At 45.7% G+C, this 22167-nt stretch overlaps 1 protein-coding gene across 1 annotated transcript in view; it reads right to left on the bottom strand.

Moving 5' to 3' along the window:
* Nucleotides 1-22167, bottom strand: part of LOC142256577 (class I histocompatibility antigen, F10 alpha chain-like) — a 139329-nt gene that overhangs the window by 95746 nt on the left and 21416 nt on the right. The window contains exon 2 of the mRNA XM_075328334.1: nucleotides 21358-21618. Coding sequence (XP_075184449.1) covers nucleotides 21358-21618 — 261 coding nt within the window. The remainder of the gene's footprint in view (nucleotides 1-21357; nucleotides 21619-22167) is intronic.

Raw genomic sequence — 22167 nt, 5'->3', positions numbered from 1 at the left:
CGCAATGTCCTCCTGTCTGCAAGCCCGCTGATGTGTGTGGAGAGCGGTGCGCACAGGGATGACATCATCCCTGTGCGCACCGCACTCCACACACATCGGCAGACAGGAGGACATCGCGATGTTGCAGGGAATGGTGACTGGTGAGTATACCGTACTTATTCACTGCCCCCTGCGCTGATAATGATGCGCATGTGGCAGTGAATATAGCCACACATGATCACTCCAGGCTGTAGTTGCTAGGGGTGATCACGCAGGCCGGCTTAGTATGCGCGCACCCCCCGCCCATCATCCCGCCCACCTGTCAGCGCCGGCTTCAGCGCTGAGAGATGATGGGCAGGAGGGTGCATGCATATGAAATGAGCGGGCCCATGTTGTCAGGGTAGGCGCTGCTACAAACAACCAAAAAATTGAGTTTGCAAACATTTGTTATGCTTAATCAAAATAGTATTTTTATTTGTCAATTCATCACTTTAAAGATTATAATACAATAATTGTAGAAAAATTTCATTTTGTTCATACAATGCTGGTACAGACAGATTGTTGATTTTCCAAAACTTTTTATTAATTTTCCAATTTTTTATAAACATAACAAGATATTCAAGGTTACGCAAGGAAAAACATTTGTCTGACAATATGTGACATAATAGGGTGCAATGCCCCAACTTGATACTTTAAACTGATTATCTGATTGATATGGTCTCTATTAAACCAAGGCAAAAGTACTAAGAAATAACAGACGCGATACAAGTCAATTAGAGTCATTAAGCCCCTAAGCCAACCCCGAATGCTTCCAAATTTTCTGGCACGTCTTGTGGCTACCTTAGCGTCTCGTCTCCCTTTCCTCCGGAACCCACACCTCCGTGATTTTCAATTTACCCAGTTTGTCCTGGATATCATTCAGAAGGTACCATTCCGATTGTATAAAAGTTGCCATCAGATTATTTATTTCTCCCTGAGTAAATTGACTTTCAATGAAATTTCTCCATTTCCCAAAGAACTTGGGTGTCAACCTGTCTTTGTCCGTTTCCGCTTCCACTTTCTCCAGCCTCAATAAATTATGCAATTCCCCGATGACCTCTTTTATGGATGGTCCCTCCCTTTGTATCCAATGCTTTAATATGGACCGTTTGGCTATCATGGCTATGTCATGTACTATTGTATATTTCTTCTTTCCCGGCATGTCCGATCCCCCTCTTACTCCTCCCTCAAAGGAATGGAAAATCCACACCATTAGCTCTAGATTTCCAGAAATTCCCCATGTTGCCTGGACAAATAATCTAACTTGATTCCAGAACCTGTGAATTTCCTTACACTCCCATAGTCCATGTAGCATATCTGTTTTTTCTCTTTGACATTTAGGACACCGCATATCTCTTCCCGGAATGTTGAAGCCCATAATAGCCCTGTGTAAAATTCTAAATTGGGTGTCTCTCCATCTCTCATTGGTAACATGTTTCCGCATCTGTACCCATCCCTTCAATATATCCCCTACAACTTCCTGCCCTTTCAATTGTTTCCCCCACGCTGTTAGAGTACGGCTATCCTCCCCAGATATAAGCATTCCCCGAAATGTTCGGTAAATTTTGGAAACATTTACACTTGCTACATCACTTTCCATAAGCTCATCAATCAAACTCTTATTCAATTCCTTTCCAAGCTCCCCCAAATCTACAAATACTCCATGCTTCAGTTGTTCATACTGGATGATATGTGAGCTATTAAGTTCATACTTGTCAAGCACTTCCCGTCCTGTCAGCCACCTTCTATCCTCCGCATTCATGACATCCTTCATTCTCTCGACGCCCTTCTCTTTCCATCTAGTAAATAGCTTATTTTCCCGTCCCATGGGAAAGTTCGGAGATGCCCAGGGATTTAAGTACTTAGATACTTTCCATGACAGTCCCAATTTCTTTCTTACCAGTTTCCATGTTAGCATAGTGTCTCGGAATAAGATTGAGTTCCTTATATGCCCATCCGCCCTGGACAATGGGGAGTGTAAAATGGACGCCAAATCCCACGGTGATGCATACTTGGCTTCCATGCCATAGTCTGAGTGCCTGCTTGTTCCTCTCAACCAATCAAACACATGTCTCATTATACACACCAGGTTATAACCCCGAACATCCGGGAAACTAAGACCTCCTTCCTCCGTTGACTTCATCAATGTTCGTAACTTTATTCTAGGTTTCCTTCCCCGCCATATAAAATCCGCATACGCTGAGTTGAGCCTATTTACGTCCCTCAGTTTTAGCAATATCGGGATCGTCTGGAATGGGTACAACAGTCTAGGAAAGCTCATCATTTTTATCAGGTGGCACCTTGCCAGTAGTGGTAAAGGCAGACCCTTCCAACCCTTTAGTTGTGCTATAATTTTCCTAATTAGTGGGCCATAATTCATCTCGTAAATTGATTCCACCGTTCTTCCTATATGAATTCCCAGATATTTAAGTGATGTCTGTGCTATAGGAATGCCACATATACAACCATCCCTTACATTCCCCCCTTTTAGGAACAGGATCTCACACTTTTTTTTATTCAATTTGAATCCTGAGACTAATCCAAATTTTTCAATTAGGGCTAGAGTCTGTGGCAAATCCACGCTAGGGTCCCCCATATATAGTATGACATCATCGGCAAAAAGTGCTGTCTTTATTTCAGTTCCCCTTACCTTAATCCCTTTAAAACTATTCGGGCCCTGCAATATTCTTGACAATGGTTCAATGGCCAAGTCGAATAGGAGGGGAGATAGCGGGCAGCCTTGTCTTGTTCCCTTCATCAAAGGGAACACGTCTGATAAAAAACCTGGAGTGTGTACCCTAGCTCCCGAGTTAGCGTAAAGATTCCTAATGTAAAGCCTCATTTTGCCTACAATCCCTGTGGCCTCTAGTACTTTGTCCAGCCAGCTCCAATTTACATTGTCAAACGCTTTTTCTGCGTCGAGTGTAACTAGAGCGGGTCTTGCCCCCCTCTCTATCTGATCCAATCTCACCGCATCCACCACTAGTATTGTCTTCCGGATATTAGTGACAGCATTTCTCCCTTTAATAAACCCTACCTGATGCTCTGTAATGATCCTTGGAAGAATCATGGCCAATCTATTAGCCATAATCTTAGATATTATTTTTAAATCCTGGTTTATAAGTGATATGGGTCTATAACTAGAGGGATCATCCAGGTCTTTAGTTCCCTTAGGGAGTAATTTGATATATGCTACGTTTGAATTTTTAGGAATTTCCTCTCCTTCCAAAAATGCATTAAATACCGCAGTTAAATCTGGCGAGATCAGATCCCTCATAGCCTTATAAAACTCGCTGTTAAAACCGTCGGGGCCTGGTGCCTTGTTGGTGTTAAGCTCCCCGATTGTTCTAGTCACCTCCTCAACTGTGATATCTGCATTTAGGTCACTCAGATCTTCCTCTGTTACGCTAGGCAAGTGCGCTTGTCTTAACCACTCTGCCTCGTCAGTCATGTCATTGTTTCCTGGCCCATATAGTTTTCTATAAAAATGTCCCAGCAATTTATTAATTTCCTTAGGATCTGTGGTCACCTCCCCCCCCTTTCTTTTTAGTTTGGAAATCACTGTCATTTTCCTGCTACCCCTTGCCAAATTTGCCAGCATCCTCCCCGCCTTGTTGCCAAATCTATGTAGCTCTGCTTCCCTGTGCGACCAAAATAATTGTTCCTTTTTTTTTGCCCATTCGTCGAACCCCCTTTTTGCCTCCAACCATCTGTCTTTCGTCGTGGGAGATCTATTAGCCAAATACTTTGTGTATGCTACCCGCACTGCTTCACTCTGGGCATTATAATTCTCATTGGTCTTCCTTTTGATCATGGCCGCATATCCAATCAGGCGACCCCTCAAGACCGCTTTTGCCGTTTCCCAGTATAGCACTGGGTTCCCTTTGTGTTCCTTGTTTTCCTCTGTGAATTCTCCCCACCACTCTCGTAATACCCTGTGGAAATTATCTTGTCTGAGAAGAAATGATGGAAATCTCCATATGATATCTGTACCTCTCTTGAACTGCTCTCTGATACCCAATCTCAACGGACTATGATCAGATATCACCATGTTTTCTATCACACATTCTTGTGCCCGATTAACTAGGCCTTGAGAAATCCAAAATTGATCAATACGCGACCAGCTATCATGAGGATGCGAGAAGTGTGTATATTCTCTATCATGCGGGTGAGCTAATCTCCAGATGTCCTTCAAACCCACGTCTTCTAATGTCACATCCCTATGGTCCGGCCTTCTGTCCACATCCCCTGTCCTCTCCTTCCCCCTCCTCCTGTCTTCAGCTGAGTCTGGAACTGTGTTAAAATCACCTCCTACTATGATGTTGGTCTCCCCATCTGCTAGTATGCTGGCCTTTATGCCATCATGAAATATGCTCTGTTGGGAGTTTGGACCGTAAACATTATAGATACTTAATTTACCCGCTGGACTAATGATTGTTAAATGCTGCCACCGTCCCTGGTCGTCTGCCTCGTGTGTCACTACTTCATGGCTGAGCTGTTTATGTATTAGAATCATTGTCCCCGCTTTCCTACCTTGTGCCTCTGCCCCATATACAGTACCCACCCAGTATTTCTTCATGCGGAAAAAGTCCTCCTTCCTCAAATGCGTTTCCTGTAATAATGCAATATCTGTTTTTAGTCTTTTCAGATGTCTTAGTATCATTGCTCGTTTGTTAGGAGATCTCAAGCCTTTCACATTCCATGTAGTTATTTGTACCATATTTGCCTTTGTATTTTGCTCTTACTACTTCCTCCCCTGTGGGCCCTGAACTCACAAGAGACGGGACAATTATTACCAGGTATAGAATTTGCCCCCCAGGCTTGATATATCTTTTCCCCACCTTGTATGTATAACAAATATAACAATAAACAAGTAACTGTAGAACACGTTTTCCCTTCTGGGAAATTTTTGGCTCTTTTCGCCATGCTGATGACTTCCCCTTTTCCTAGCCAAACTGTTGAGCTCCCTAGTCACCCCCCTTAGAGTATACGTTCTAGCCCCGGATTCACATGAGTCACATGAACAAGCCTTAAATAATGGCAAAAATAGTACAGTATGACAAAAACTCTATAAGGACTTCAAGTCCAACTTAGCTCTATTTTCTGGTGGTCATCCCCGCACTCAGAGCAGACAGATCCACTTCATTTACGCCTGGAAGTCGTTCCTGGACAAAGGCGAGTGAAAGTAAGAATGAAAGTGAATCTGGAAGTGGAACTGAAAGTAAGCGTGAGACTGAATATGCGAGAGAAAAAGAGTGAGACAGAGCGCGTGAGGTACTGAAAGTGAGCGTGAGACTGAAAATGAAACTGAGTATGAGAGTGAGTGTGAAACTGAGAGTAAGCGTGAAACTGAAAATGAGACTGAATATGTGAGGGAGGGAGAAAAAAAAAAAAAAAAAAAAAAGTGTGAGACTGAGAGTGAGTGTGAGAGTGTGAGACTGAACGTTAGGAGTAAGACTGAAAGTGAAACTGATAGCAAGCGTGAAAGCAAAACTGAACATGAGAGAGTGAAATCAAGAGAGTGAGAGAGTGCGAGAACAGGACCAGCAATATCTAGTTCAGTTCAGTTATCATGAACCATTTCCAACAGTTAGTCTCTGTGTTCCGAGCGAGGATTATTTTGTTGTTTTGGGCTCAATCTCCTTTCCTCTCTACTCTCCACCCGCGATTGCTCCTCAAAGCTTCTCGAGTCTTTCCCTGGGCCTCTTGGAGATCCTCCTCTGCTGGTCCCTTCTCCATTGTTTCCTCTTTTTTGTCCATCAGCCCGATTCTTATCTTGTTCTGCCATGAGAGTACGCTCTGCTTCTTTAAAGTCTTTGTAATATGCAAACGAGCCATTAAGATTTCTGACTTTCAGTGTGGCAGGGTATAGCAGTTGGCACTTGACTTTTTTGTTATACAGGAATGAACATACTTTGCTGAATTCTTTTCTCTTTCTGGAGACTTCTGCTGAATAATCGCCGAAAATTAGCAGTCTGTTGCCTTGGTAATGCAATGGTCGCTGTCTGTCTCTAAAGGCCCTCAGTATTTCCTCTTTATGTTTATAATCAAGATATTTGACTATCACTTGTCTAGCCCTCAGCGGGGCTTTCTTGTTTGGGTTTGGATCCTCTCCCCTATTCGCTTCTTGTTGTCTCAGTGGTCCCACTCTGTGCGCTCTTTCCACTCTGAATTTAGCCTTAATGCCCAGGGCCTGAGGTAACTCCTGTTCACATATGTTATCTAGCTGTCCCAAAGATACCGATTCTGGCAGCCCCACAATGCGCAGATTATTTCGCCTCGATCTGTTCTCTAAGTCTTCCGCTTTATCTCTCAAATAATCGTTAGATTTCACTAGAGCTGCTATTTGCTCTTGCATAGCCATTATTTTCTCCTCTGAGTCAGATATTCTCTGCTCTGTTTCTGCCAGTCTAGATGCATGTCCACTAATCTGCTTTTGCATAGCTGCTAGGGATGTTTGTATGGCTGTTTCAATGGCCACTTTAATCTCTTTTGACAGCTGTGATGTCACTTCGGCAGCCAATGTTTTATAATCAACATTGAGCTCTTGTGCATGCTTGTCTTGGCCTGCAGGTGGTGCTGGTTTCTTAGTTCTCTTATTCTGAGCTGGGGATTTTCCACCCTCCCCCATTTGTTTACAGTATTTAGATAATGGTGTGGCCGGCAGTTTCTTGTTTGCTTTAGAAGGAATGTTACTGTTTCTGACATGCAGCTTCTGCTGGCATTTATCATGATTAGACACCTTATATTGCATGTCTAAGTGATCAGTCCGGTCTCCTGCGTCTCTGGCCACTCTTTGCTTGCTGCACTCCTCCTCCTCCTCTCTTTCTTGTTCCTCCATGTCCCCTTCCTCTATCCATTGTGTTTCTCCCTCTGCAATCCCCTGCAGCGATTTCTCTCCTGCTCCATCCTCCCCCGACCCCCCGCTCTCATCTCCTTCACTTCTCCCTCTCCTGGCTTCCATTACCACATCTTGCACTGGGGACTCTGGCTCCTCCTCCATCAGGCTTGTAGGTGCCATGACAGTCTCCTCTTCTCCCCGCCGGCAGTCAGGATCTCCACTCCTGCAGGTCCCCTCACCACCACCAGCACTCCTCAGTAAGTACCGCTCCATAGCTGTGTGCTTCCTGCTACCAGACGTGCTGCTCTCTGCTCGCTCACTTGCCCGGGTATGCTGTTTATCGTCGGTTTCTCAGAGGGGTGTCGGGAGCTTCTCCTCTATGCTGCCTCCTCAGCCAGGACCGGAACAGGAAGACCAGATTGTTGATTAAAAAGCACCCTACCCCATAAAACCAAAGAAACACAGACTGGTGCAGTGTGGTGAAATAGAAAAAAATCAAGGCAAACTTGTTGCGCAGTTGTCTAGACCGATGGGCACACAGAAGGTTAAAAGTGTGACACCTACCACAGGAATAATAACATAAAGTGCTAGTGCAACATTACAGCAATGGGGAAAAGAAAACAGCTGATTCTATATTAGAGTGAAATACAGAGCCCTGTATATACATATACAGTTAGGTAGAGATTCCCAATCCATCTATTATGTCAATACCTGGCAGGAAGTAAGTAACAATACCTATCGGGCAATGTACCACCAGATATACTAAATGTGATCAGCTGCCCCTAGGAATGGTGGGAGGCCATCACAGTGGGTAATTAATGGATAAGCATACCCCAGGGGTCAAAACACACACCGCCCAGCACCTCGACGCGCGTTTCGCCACCGCTTCGTCAGGAGGTGCTTTGAGCTTGTCCGAAGAGTCAAAGCTAACCCAAGGACAACAAGGAAGGAGCTCCGGGAAGATCTCATGGCAGTGGGGACATTGGTTTCAGTCAATACCATAAGTAACGTACTCCACCGCAATAGTCTCCGTTCCAGACGAGCCCGTAAGGTACCTTTACTTTCAAAGCGTCATGTCAAGGCTCGTCTACAGTTTGCTCATGATCACTTGGAGGACTCTGAGACAGACTGGTTCAAGGTTCTCTGGTCTGATGAGACCAAGATCGAGATCTTTGGTGCCAACCACACACGTGACGTTTGGAGACTGGATGATACTGCATACGACCCCAAGAATACCATCCCTACAGTGAAGCATGGTGGTGGCAGCATCATGCTGTGGGGCTGTTTCTCAGCCAAGGGGCCTGGCCATCTGGTCCGCATCCATGGGAAGATGGATAGCACGGCCTACCTGGAGATTTTGGCCAAGAACCTCCGCTCCTCCATCAAGGATCTTAAGATGGGTCGTCATTTCATCTTCCAACAAGACAACGACCCAAAGCACACAGCCAAGAAAACCAAGGCCTGGTTCAAGAGGGAAAAAATCAAGGTGTTGCAGTGGCCTAGTCAGTCTCCTGACCTTAACCCAATTGAAAACTTGTGGCAGGAGCTCAAGATTAAAGTCCACATGAGACACCCAAAGAACCTAGATAACTTGGAGAAGATCTACATGGAGGAGTGGGCCAAGATAACTCCAGAGACCTGTGCCGGCCTGATCAGGTCTTATAAAAGACGATTATTAGCTGTAATTGCAAACAAGGGTTATTCCACAAAATATTAAACCTAGGGGTTGAATAATAATTGACCCACACTTTTATGTTGAAAATGTATTAAAATTTAACTGAGCAACATAACTTGTTGGTTTGTAAGATTTATGCATCTGTTAATAAATCCTGCTCTTGTTTGAAGTTTGCAGGCTCTAACTTATTTGCATCTTATCAAACCTGCTAAATCTGCAGGGGGTTGAAGACTACTTGTAGGCACTGTATTGTTCCATTTGTACACAGCCACAAACCTGGCACTGATTGTCCACAATTTCACTGCAACCACAGATCTGCCGCAGATTTATCTCTGTGTGTGACAGGGCCTTTAGAATGGCCAAGTCACAGTCGAGACCTGAACCCAATCGAGAATCTGTGGAAAGAGCTGAAAACTGCTGTTCACAAACGCCTCCATCCAACCTCACTCAGCTCCAGCTGTTTACAAAGGAAGAATGGGCAAGAATTTCAGCCTCTCGATGTGCAAAACTGATAGACATACCCCAAGCGACTTGCAGCTGTAATCACAGCAAAAGGTGGAGCTACAAAGTATTAACTTAAAGGGGACTAATATTGCACGCCCCAATTTTTAGTTTTTCATATTTTACAAAAATTTAAAATAAGCAATAAATATCGTTCAACTTCACAATTGTGTCCCACTTGTTGTTGATTCTTCACCATAACATTAAAATCTTTATCTTTATGTATGAAGCCTGAAATGTGGGAAAAGGTTGAAAAATTCAAGGGGGACGAATACTTTTGCAAGGCACTGTATATCGCAGATTTACTAAATCTCTTCACTAAGATGGAGTCCGAGTTGGCGCCAGCGCATATCTCTTATCTGCGGCGCCATCTTTGTGAAGACAGTGTGATATCTTCTAATTGTTTTGTGGCTTATGCAGGGTGGCGCATACGCTCCCACGGCACATGAAAAGCGGAGGATGCGAGGGTGCATGCGCTGCACTCGTAATAGACTACAAAACAATAAGATGATGTCACAAACCAAAGTTAGCATCCATATGTTTGGCATTATTGTAGTGAGGAGAGCCTGCTTAATTTACATGGGGCACGTTTCCAGAAGCACAAGCTGGGCACAATATATGGGCACTACAATGTACTGGGCACTACATGGACTTATTTGCAATGTTTAATTCTGCAGTATTCACTGCGTGCACTATAACCATAGATGAATTCCCAGAGGGGTGCAATTGCCAAAATTTGGTCACTTGAGGGGATTTCTTCTGTCTGACACTTAGGGGTACTTTGCACGCTGCGACATCGCTAGCCGATGCTAGCGATGCCGAGCGCGATAGTACCCGCCCCCGTCGCACATGCGATATCTTGTGATAGCTGCTGTAGCGAACATTATCGCTACGGCAGCTTCACACGCACTTACCTGCCCTGCGACGTCGCACTATCCGGCGACCCGCCTCCTTCCTTGGGGGGCGGGTCGTGCGGCGTCACAGCGATGTCACACGGCAGGCGGCCAATAGAAGCAGAGGGGCGGAGATGAGCGGGACGTAAACATCCCGCCCACCTCCTTCCTTCCGCATAGCCGGCGTGAGCCGCGGGACGCAGGTAAGGAGATGTTCCTCGCTCCTGCGGCTTCACACACAGCGATGTGTGCTGCCGCAGGAACGAGGAACAACATCGTATCTCCTATTGGTGCGAGATTATGAAAATGACCGACGCTACACAGATCACCGATTTTCAACGCTTTTGTGATCGTTTATCGGTGCATCTAGGCTTTACATGTTGCGATGTCGTTACTGGCGCCGGATGTGCGTCACCTTTGATTTGACCCCGGCGAGATCGCAGTAGCGATGTCGCAACGTGCAAAGTACCCCTTAGGGTTCTGTAACTGGGGTCTGCAAACTATTTTAGTAAAATCTGTACTACAAAAATCACACATTGTGGGGGCTCAGACACAGGGGATTTGTGAGTGCAGATTTTGTTACATTTTTATTTTGAGGGGGTAGCCATATTGTTGAAGAGCCTTTGTGTAACCACTAATGTGGAAGCCCTCTATATTTCTCTTCACCGATGACAGATCTGAGTGGGGATTTGTGTTTTTGTGGGTTGAGTTGAATGATATTTGGTGACTATTTTGGTACAGAACATTTTGGATCAGTCCACATTGATCCTGTGCTCTATGCTGAGCACTTACATCTGGGTTTCCATCTACATTTTCAAAATACATGATTCAGGTGAAAGCCCCCATGGATGCATTCACTAATGAGGCAGCAGAGTTACTCCAGACTCTGTTTGGCCTCTGTTCAGCGGTGTCCGTCTTTTCAAAGGTGCACAAATTTGTTGATGATTGTAGTTTTGTGCACGCCTAAAGAGACACGTAAAAAGATGGACACTGTTGGATCACAAACCATACAGGAGAGCAAAGTGTCTCCCTCTGCCTCATTTCAGTGAATTTTCGGTTGGCAATTTTGTCTGAATCACGTTTTAACGAAATTTAGGGAATGTGCTGACAATCAGCACACTGTGTCCAGGACACATCGTGTCTTCTCCTGCAGAGATGTGAGTGTTCTCCACAGGAGACCGCAGCTGCCTGTGCCCAAGATCAGGGTTTAGGCTGCTGAAGACTTTCGCTTTGTTCTCCTCAGTGACAACACTCGTATCTCCGCAAGCATAAGTGACATGCTGTGGCTTGGGAAGCTGTGTTGGATGTCAGTTTACACAGCAGAGCAAAGAAGCACAGTGGGCATGGGATTTCTATAAATCTTATCCACTGTGCTTGTTCTGCACAACTTAGTGTTGTGGATGCAGTGAAAACATGGAGCGTCCAAAACGCTGTTAGTCCTGATTGTGGGCACGTACCGTTACACGTAATCCCCGGTGTAAGAGCTCAGCATGGAGCGCAGGATAAATATGAGCTGTGCTTTAAAGTGATCTTTGGGAGGCAGAATAAACAAATCAACAGCAGTTGAAGAATTGGCTTCATTTATTTTCTACGGCGTTCACCTTACGGTATAAGTGATTATGCGGTTTTATTCCTCCGGTCAGTACGATTACATACCAGATTTATAGTTTTTTTAGGTTTGGGTACTATCACACTTAAAAAACGCTTTTTAATCAAATAAAGGTTTTTGCATCACTGAATTTTAAAGGCTATAGTTTTTTTATTTTTTGCGGGATGAGTTGGAGGTTTTATTTTAACCATATTGGACTATATACCGTATTTTTCGGACCATAAGACGCACTTTTTTCCCCCCAAATGTTGAGGGAAAGTGGGGGGGGTGCGTCTTATGGTCTGACTGTGGCTGCGGGGAATGAGGGTGCTGCGGTGGACCGGTCATCGGGGGCACGAGCAGGCTGTAGCAGCCTGCCGTGACCACATGGGACCGCTCATTTAATATGCATGCCCATCCTCCTGCCCATCATCCCTCAGCACTGAACCCGGCGCTGACAGGTGGGCGGGGTGATGGGCAGGGATAAACAGTCGGCCCGCATGATCACCCCTGGCAACTGCAGCCTAGAGTGATCATGTGCGGCTGTAGTCACTGCCCCCCGAACATCATCATCAGTGCGGGGGGTAGTGAATCAGTACACATTACTCACCGTTCCCCTGCAGCACCGCGATCTCCTGTCTGTGCCGGTCAGCTGACTTGCGTGGAATCTAGCGGGGCGCACAGCGATGACGTCATCGCTGTGCGCATGTGTCCACACGCAGCCTCCGGCACAGACCACCGGAGGACATTGCGATGCTGCAGGGGAACGGGGACGGCTCCACTCAGCGGCGCTGCCGCTGACATAGACGGTGAGAGGAGCGGTGCTGCAGGGAGAGAGCTGAGGTGAGTATGAAAGTTTATTTTTTTTATGTGCCACAGGATGTGGCCATACACCAGGATGAGGGCATATAGCAGGATAGGGGTATATTATGAGGAGCATGGGGAGTATATGAGCAGGATGAGGGTATATAGCAGCATGGGGAGTATATGAGCAGCATGGGGAGTATATGAGCAGGATGGGGAGTATATGAGCAGCATGGGGAGTATATGAGCAGCATGGGGAGTATATGAGCAGCATGGGGAGTATATGAGCAGGATGGGGAGTATATGAGCAGGATGGGGAGTATATGAGCAGCATGGGGAGTATATGAGCAGCATGGGGAGTATATGAGCAGGATGGGGAGTATATGAGCAGCATGGGGAGTATATGAGCAGGATGGGGAGTATATGAGCAGCATGGGGTGTATATGAGCAGCAGGGGGAGTATATGAGCAGCATGGGGAGTATATGAGCAGCATGGGGAGTATATGAGCAGCATGGGAGTATATGAGCAGGCTGGGGAGTATATGAGCAGGACATTACCCCATAACAGTGTCAGCAGCAGATCCTCGCCCTATAAGTGTGTCATGACCACATTTTTTGCTTAAAATTTTATTTGCCTATTTTCCTCCTCTAAAACCAGGGTGCATCTTATGGTCCGGTGCGTCTTATAGTCCGAAAAATACAGTAATATTTTTTGATCGCTTTTTATTCCACTTTTTGTGAGGCAGAATCAAGAAGAAACAGCAATGCAGGAATTGTTTTGTTTTTTCATGCCATTTACCATACCATAAAAGTGATTAAAGGGAACCTGTCACCTAAAATATGCATTCTGAGCTATCAGCAGACGCATATGTGCCCTAATTACACCTCCCTACCCATCCTTGTGTTATAAAACTGTATAATATGAAAGTAATAAAAAACGTTTTATTACCTTCATATTTCCTTTGTAAATAGCAGGGAATATGGTCACAGGGGCGGAGCCTTGCCCTGCATACTTTCCATGGTATCACGCCCCTGTGGACGTGATACCATGGAGTCACATGAGCAACGTCCCCGTCGCTCATTCTATCCTGAAAGATCAATGGGTCTTTCCGTCTTAAGTCTGGATTTAAGCAAGTGAAATGCATGCTCAATTGGGTTAAGATCTGGTGATTGACTTGGCCATTGCAGAATGTTCCACTTTTTTGCACTCATGAACTCCTGGGTAGCTTTAGCTGTATGCTTGGGGTCATTGTCCATCTGTACTATGAAGCGCCGTCCGATCAACTTTGCGGCATTTGGCTGAATTTGGGCTGAAAGTATATCCCGGTACACTTCAGAATTCATCCGGCTACTCTTGTCTGCTGTTATGTCATCAATAAACACAAGTGACCCAGTGCCATTGAAATCCATGCATGCCCATGCCATCACGTTGCCTCCACCATGTTTTACAGAGGATGTGGTGTGCCTTGGATCATGTGCCGTTCCCTTTCTTCTCCAAACTTTTTTCTTCCCATCATTCTGGTACAGGGTGATCTTTGTCTCATCTGTCCATAGAATACTTTTCCAGAACTGAGCTGGCTTCATGAGGTGTTTTTCAGCAAATTTAACTCTGGCCTGTCTATTTTTGGAATTGATGAATGGTTTGCATCTAGATGTGAACCCTTTGTATTTACTTTCATGGAGTCTTCTCTTTACTGTTGACTTAGAGACAGATACACCTACTTCACTGAGAGTGTTCTGGACTTCAGTTGATGTTGTGAACGGGTTCTTCTTCACCAAAGAAAGACCGCGGCGATCATCCACCACTGTTGTCATCCGTGGACGCCCAGGCCTTTTTGAGTTCCCAAGCTCTCCAGTCAATTCCTTTTTTCTCAGAATGTACCCGACTGTTGATTTTGCTACTCCAAGCATGTCTGCTATCTCTCTGATGGATTTTTTCTTTTTTTTCAGCCTCAGGATGTTCTGCTTCACCTCAATTGAGAGTTCCTTAGACCGAATGTTGTCTGGTCACAGCAACAGCTTCCAAATGCAAAACCACACACCTGTAATCAACCCCAGACCTTTTAACTACTTCATTGATTACAGGTTAACGAGGGAGACGCCTTCAGAGTTAATTGCAGCCCTTAGAGTCCCTTGTCCAATTACTTTTGGTCCCTTGAAAAAGAGGAGGCTATGCATTACAGAGCTATGATTCCTAAACCCTTTCTCTGATTTGGATGTGAAAACTCTCATATTGCAGCTGGGAGTGTGCACTTTCAGCCCATATTATATATATAATTGTATTTCTGAACATGTTTTTGTAAACAGCTAAAATAACAAAACTTGTGTCACTGTCCAAATATTTCTGGCCCTGACTGTATTTAGTCTGGAGTATGGGGTACTTTGCACACTACGATATCGCAGGTGCGATCTTGGTGGGGTCAAATCGAAAGTGACGCACTTCCGGCGTCGCTCTCGATATCGTAGTGTGTAAATCCTTTACGATACGATTAACAAGCGGAAAAGCGTCGTAATCGTATCATCAGTGTAGTGTCCGACATTTATATAATGTAGCTGCAGCGACAGTCCGATGTTGTTCCTCGTTCCTGTGGCAGCACACATCGCTGTGTATAAGCCACAGTAGCGAGGAACATCTCCTACCTGCGTCACCGCGCCTCACGCCGGCTATGCGGAAGGACGGAGGTGGGCAGGATGTTTACGTCCCGTTCATCTCCGCCCCTCCGCTTCTATTGGCCGCCTGCCGTGTGACACCGCACGACCCGCCCCCTTAGTAAGGAGGCAGTTCGCTGGCCAGAGCGACGTCGTAGGGCAGGCAAGTGCATGTGAAGCTGCCGTAGCGATAATGTTCGCCACGGCAGCTATCACAAGATATCGCAGCTGCGACGGGGCGTGAACTATCGCGCTCGGCATCGCAAGCATCGGCTTGCGATGTCATAGTGTTCAAAGTACCCCTATGAGCCATGAGCAGAAATCCCGGCATTTACAGCCTCAGCCACACTGAATACACTTCATGCAAATCATCAAGATCCGCTGCTGGCAGCTCCTGTGTAATCACCGACCAATGATGTCCCAAATGTGCCTGATTGGAGACAAGTCTGGAGACACTGCAGCCATGGGAGGACATTTAGGCCACATATGCACTTACAGTAGCACAAACTGCATGTGGCCTGGAGTTGTCGGGTTGAAAAATGGCTCCTGGGACACAGGAGAAATGGCCGCAACACTGGCTCCATGACCAAATCAATGTAACGCTGAGCATTAAGTGCACGTGGAATAAAGACTAGAGGGGTCTATCTACTGTACATTATACCATATCACACAAAATCCCAGGAGTAGGCCCGGTGTGACGTCCTCTCAGGAATGCCTCTTTATGATATTACCCATGTAGTTTGTCGACCATTCTCCAGCTTCATGTCTAAGAATAAAGTAGGACAGACTCCATTCAGGCCTCCTTTACTGACTTTCTCTGCACAGTCACCGCCTGTGAAAGCACCGGAGTGAGATCAATGGAAACCTGTAGCTGGACGTCTGGGTCATAGTGTAAGGTCATGCAGACACATTCTGGTGGTGCCGGGTGATAATGTACAGTAGTCAGATCTCTCTGGTCTTCATTCTAGGTGCAGTAACAGCTCAGGGTTACACTGATTAGCGGTGGATCCAGCGGTGGCCATTTCCCCAAACTGTCTCAGGAGCAGTCTTTCACCACAATAACACCAGGCCACATGCTGCTGGTGGTACTGTGAGAGCCTGTGTGGCCTAAACGTGGCTTTAATGAGATGTTTTAAAAATCATGTTTCCATTTTTCCATTATTAGCAAACCAGTATATGTATTCATTATTCCACAACTTCCCGGCTGGGAGCTGCAATGTTATTATTGAGCAGTGAATATTACTGATCAGAACAGGTATAAACCAATAGCCTATATTAGTGTATTGTATGGATTAGTGTATACCGTTCAGTGTGTGTGTCGCGGGCGGAGGGGCCGCGCTCGCTACGCTCGGGTCCGGGGCTGCTTCTGCTGCTCGGTGGCTCGAGCAGTGGGCCGGACCCAGGGACTCGAGCAGCGCTCCTCGCCCACAAGTGAAAAGGGATGGTTTGTTTGGGGAGATAGTCCGTGACGCCACCCACGGGTCGTGGTGATAATGGGCACCACCTCTGCTGGTGACGGGGATCCCGGGAGCAATGGCAGGGAGCAACTAGGATGTTGGTTCCCCCTACGTGGGTAGGGGTTGGTGATCCCGGGGCCCGTAGGCGGTACGGGGAGGCAGGAAGGCTGGGGTGCAGGGTTGCAGGGGCAGCGCGGCGCCGGATGGCACTGTTGTGCTCACTCAGGCACAGATTCACAGAGTCTCTGGTAAACCAAACGGCTGGATGGACGGGTCCCGCAGCCAGCTGCAGTGTCCTTGCTCTCCCCGGACAGGTTGATGGTGGCTGCCTTTCCCTGCACCGTTGTGTATGTATTGATTCCGATGGTTTCCCACTGGTAGTCCGCTCCCCGGCGTTTATGTACCGAAGGAGCCAGTTTTGCCTGCAGGCGCTGGCCCTTGGATCTCTAGCCTATGGCGGTGGCTTTTTATCCTCACGGTGTGGACTCTTGCCTTCTGTCGGGTCTTGGGTGTGAGGGAACCCCTGGGGCCCCGGTCAATATCGGATTTGACCGTTGTCTGATGGCCCTGCCTTTGTGCTTGGTACAGATCTGGTCCCCGGATTGGTACCAGCGGGCCACCGCCCGTCCCCGGTCCTACGGTTCTGCTAACTTGCACCACCTCCTGCAGACGGCCACCACCGTCTGCCGACCTTGCTGTACGTGCCTGGGCTCCTACCCAGACACTAGCAGTTTCTGTCCTCCCATTTTCAATTCCAACTCGAATCTGTTACTTTTCCCGCCTCCAGGCCTGTGAACTCCTCAGTGGGTGGGGCCAACCGCCTGGCTCCGCCCCACCTGGTGTGGACATCAGCCCCTGGAGGGAGGCAACAAGGATTGAGGTTGTGTGTCTGGTGTTGTGTTTGTGACTACCTGGCTAGTCCAGGGCGTCACATTTGTATATAGTGTATACAGTGTAGTGTGTGTATACAGTGCAGTGTGTGTATATAGTGTAGTGTGTATACAGTGCAGTATGTATATTTTGTATATAGTGTACACAGTGTAGTGTGTGTATACTGTGCAGTGTGTGTATAGTGTATACAGTGTAGTGTGTGTATACAGTGCAGTGTGTGTATATAGTGTATACAGTGCAGTGTGTGTATGTACAGTGCAGTGTGTGTATAGTGTAGTGTGTATACAGTGCAGTATGTATATTTTGTATATAGTGTATACAGTGTAGTGTGTGTATACTGTGCAGTGTGTATAGTGTATACAGTGTAGTGTGTGTATACAGTGCAGTGTGTATACAGTGCAGTGTGTGTATATACAGTGCAGTGTGTGTATAGTGTATACAGTGTAGTGTGTGTATACTGTGCAGTGTGTGTATAGTGTATACAGTGTAGTGTGTGTATACAGTGCAGTGTGTGTATATAGTGTATACAGTGCAGTGTGTGTATATACAGTGCAGTGTGTATACAGTGCAGTATGTATATTTTGTATATAGTGTATACAGTGTAGTGTGTGTATACTGTGCAGTGTGTGTATAGTGTATACAGTGTAGTGTGTGTGTATACAGTGCAGTGTGTGTATATAGTGTATACAGTGCAGTGTGTATACAGTGCAGTGTGTGTATAGTGTATACAGTGTAGTGTGTGTATACTGTGCAGTGTGTGTATAGTGTATACAGTGTAGTGTGTGTATACAGTGCAGTGTGTGTATATAGTGTATACAGTGCAGTGTGTATATACAGTGCAGTGTGTATACAGTGCAGTATGTATATTTTGTATATAGTGTATAGTGTAGTGTGTGTATACTGTGCAGTGTGTGTAGTGTATACAGTGCAGTGTGTGTATATACAGTGCAGTGTGTGTATAGTGTATGCAGTGTAGTGTGTGTGTACAGTGCATTGTGTACATTGTGTATATGTGACGCCCTGGGCTATCAGGTCGTCCCAGGGTATTGTGCAATCTGCCCTTCTGTGCAATATCCACCTCCTCCTTGATTACGCTGGTTTCACATCAGCGTTTTCCTGCCGCACTCGCAGATCCAGCACAAGGACAGTACAGTACATTAAAGTTCACTGGCAAGCTCCGGACACATGTGGTCATGTGACCGGAGCATGTGACAGCATGTGACCGGGGCTTGCCGCACTGTCTTTGAGCTGTATTGTACTGTATTGCCCTTATACCGGATCCGGCAGTGCGGCAGAAAACCGCTGATGTGTTTGTGCCCTTACGGGTCCCTAACCGATGATGTTGCCAAAACCAGCTAATCAAAATCCTAGGAACACTCTACACCACACCCACCAGACACACCAGTGGACGGCCTGAGTGGAATAGGGTCGTCCACTTGGGGGGTTGGTTAAGGGGAGGTCAGGAGTGTCAGGAGTAGGCCAGTGTAGTGTTGGAAGTGAAGGAGAGAGGAGGTCAGGAGCTGGGCTCCTTGGAGGTGCTAGGTAGCAGACGGTGCTCGGGGCCTAGTAGGAGCTGGACCCCCAGTCGCAGGGGGCGTGACAAGGGGCACGGTATTGTCGTGGAGGACAGCCGGCAGCCTTGTACCATCACCGGGCTGGGACCAAGGCACGACGGGGTACGTGGACCCTAGGTCAGGGAGTAGCTTCAGGTGTCCTGACAATTTACCCGACAAGAACGGAGCCTTCAAGATCCACCCTTCACCCACTCCAGAATCGGGGTACTAGCGCAACGAGGGGGATAGGACTTTCCACTAAACGGTCCAGAAAATCCCAAGCGTGAACCCTTAGAGCAAGCTCCCTCAGTTAGCCACACTGGGGAGCGGGACCCAACTAGTTTCAAGCTATAGGGGCCAACTAAGAAGAGAACAAGGTGCCAAGGGAAAGGTCACAGATCACCAGGCAACACCACCAGAAACGAGACCCAAACGTGCTCCCCCTCAGCGGCAGCGGTGTCCAGAACTTTGGTTTACTACAGTTGTCGGTGTCAGCTTTATGGACTGAGTGAGTACGCAAGTGACCCTTACCTCCCCAACGGCACTTCCCAACACCATCACTGAGTCCCGGGGCATTCCCCCTACCCGTGGAGGGGTTAAACACCTGGCTGTTCACTCCATCGCCACCGGGTACTCCACCTTACCACACACCATGGGTGGTGTCACGAACTTTAGATACACCATCCCCTGTAAATACCCCCTTAATTTGAGTGGCCGCACAACCCCCGGGTCCAGAGACCCCTCGAGCCACCGCGGATCCGGATCCAAGCAGCCCGGCTGCTGACACGGGGGCGGCACATATACAGTGCCGTGTGTATATAGTGTTATAGTGTATACAGTGTAGTGTGTGTGTATACAGTGCAGTGTGTATATTGTGTATACAGTGCAGTATGTATATTGTGTATACAGTGTAGTGTGCATATAGTGTATACAGTGTAGTGTGTGTATATAGTGTGTATACAGTGTAGTGTGTGTATATAGTGTGTATACAGTGCAGTGTGTACATTGTGTATACAGTGTAGTGTGTGTGTGTGTGTGTGTGTATACAGTGTAGTATGTATATTGTGTATACAGTGCAGTGTGTATATTGTGTATACAGTGTAGTGTGTATATTGTGTATACAGTGCAGTGTGTATATTGTGTATACAGTGCAGTATGTATATTGTGTATACAGTGTAGTGTGCATATAGTGTATACAGTGTAGTGTGTGTATATAGTGTGTATACAGTGTAGTGTGTGTATATAGTGTGTATACAGTGCAGTGTGTACATTGTGTATACAGTGTAGTGTGTGTGTGTGTATACAGTGTAGTATGTATATTGTGTATACAGTGCAGTGTGTATATTGTGTATACAGTGTAGTGTGTATATTGTGTATACAGTGCAGTGTGTATATTGTGTATACAGTGCAGTGTGTACATTGTGTATACAGTGCAGTGTGTATATTGTGTATACAGTGTAGTGTGTATATAGTGTATACAGTGCAGTGTGTATACAGTGTAGTGTGTATATAGTGTATACAGTGTAGTGTGTATACAGTGCAGTGTGTATATTGTGTATACAGTGTAGTGTGTATATAGTGTATACAGTGTAGTGTGTAGATAGTGTATACAGTGCAGTGTGTATATAGTGTATACAGTGTAGTGTGTATATAGTGTATACAGTGCAGTGTGTATATTGTGTATACAGTGCAGTGTGTATATTGTGTATACAGTGCAGTGTGTACATTGTGTATACAGTGCAGTGTGTATATTGTGTATACAGTACAGTGTGTACATTGTGTATACAGTGCAGTGTGTATATTGTGTATACAGTGTAGTGTGTATATAGTGTATACAGTGCAGTGTGTATACAGTGTAGTGTGTATATAGTGTATACAGTGTAGTGTGTATACAGTGCAGTGTGTATATTGTGTATACAGTGTAGTGTGTGTATATAGTGTATACAGTGTAGTGTGTATATTGTGTATACAGTGCAGTGTGTACATTGTGTATACAGTGCAGTGTGTACATTGTGTATACAGTGCAGTGTGTATATTGTGTATACAGTGTAGTGTGTATATAGTGTATACAGTGCAGTGTGTATACAGTGTAGTGTGTATATAGTGTATACAGTGTAGTGTGTATACAGTGCAGTGTGTATATTGTGTATACAGTGTAGTGTGTGTATATAGTGTATACAGTGTAGTGTGTATATTGTGTATACAGTGCAGTGTGTACATTGTGTATACAGTGCAGTGTGTACATTGTGTATACAGTGCAGTGTGTACATTGTGTATACAGTGCAGTGTGTACATTGTGTATACAGTGCAGTATGTATATTGTGTATACAGTGCAGTGTGTATATTGTGTATAGTGTAGTGTGTATATAGTGTGTATACAGTGCAGTGTGTATACAGTGCAGTGTGTATATTGTGTATACAGTGCAGTGTGTATATAGTGTATACAGTGTAGTGTGTGTGTGTATATACAGTATATTTGTCTCTCACCTCCGCTCTGGTTGAATCGGTCCATCACTATCTTCACATTATATCTCATTGACGCCTCATTCCCTTTTGCTATCTCTGTATTTTCCTCCCAGAATCCATCCTCCAGTTTCTCCATCCATTGGACCTTGGTTTCGGTTCTGCCGCTGTCTGAGTTATAATTCACAATCTCCCGATCATCCACATATCCAACTGATGAGTATACAGGCAGCCCGGACCCCGGAGCCGAGACCCCCGTCTTATAATATCGCAGAGAGTGACTGTCTGAGGGAGATACAGAGCGTTACATATCACACATACAGGACACAGGAGCAGGATACACCTGGATGTATGTACAGGATACAGTGGGTACGGAAAGTATTCAGACACCTTAACATTTTTCACTCTGTTTCATTGCAGCCATTTGGTGAATTCAAAAAAGTTCATTTTTTTCTCATTAATGTGCACTCTGCCCCATCCCCCGTTTTGTCAGAAAAAAACAGAAATATAGAAATTTTTACAAATTTATTAAGCAAGAAACACTACAATGAAACAAAGAGTGAAAAATATGAAGGGGTCTGAATACTTTCCGTACCCTCTGTATGTGCAGCAGCAATTGTCACATAAATAAGCTCCTTCTTGTGATCCAGAGGACGTCAGCAATGATCGTTTGTTGTATAGATGGAGATTGGAGAAGACGGAAATAATAAAAGCCGACCCCAAAGAGAAATTATTAACAAAATAAATAATCTGACCCCTGAAGGATTAAATATAGAGAACGACCTAAATTGTTTTAGAATACAGATTTTTTATTAATTTTTAATTAATAAAATG

Source organism: Anomaloglossus baeobatrachus, chromosome 1 (genome assembly GCF_048569485.1).
Source record: "Anomaloglossus baeobatrachus isolate aAnoBae1 chromosome 1, aAnoBae1.hap1, whole genome shotgun sequence".
Lineage (NCBI taxonomy): Eukaryota > Metazoa > Chordata > Amphibia > Anura > Aromobatidae > Anomaloglossus > Anomaloglossus baeobatrachus.
This window is presented reverse-complemented; position numbering and strand designations above follow the sequence as displayed.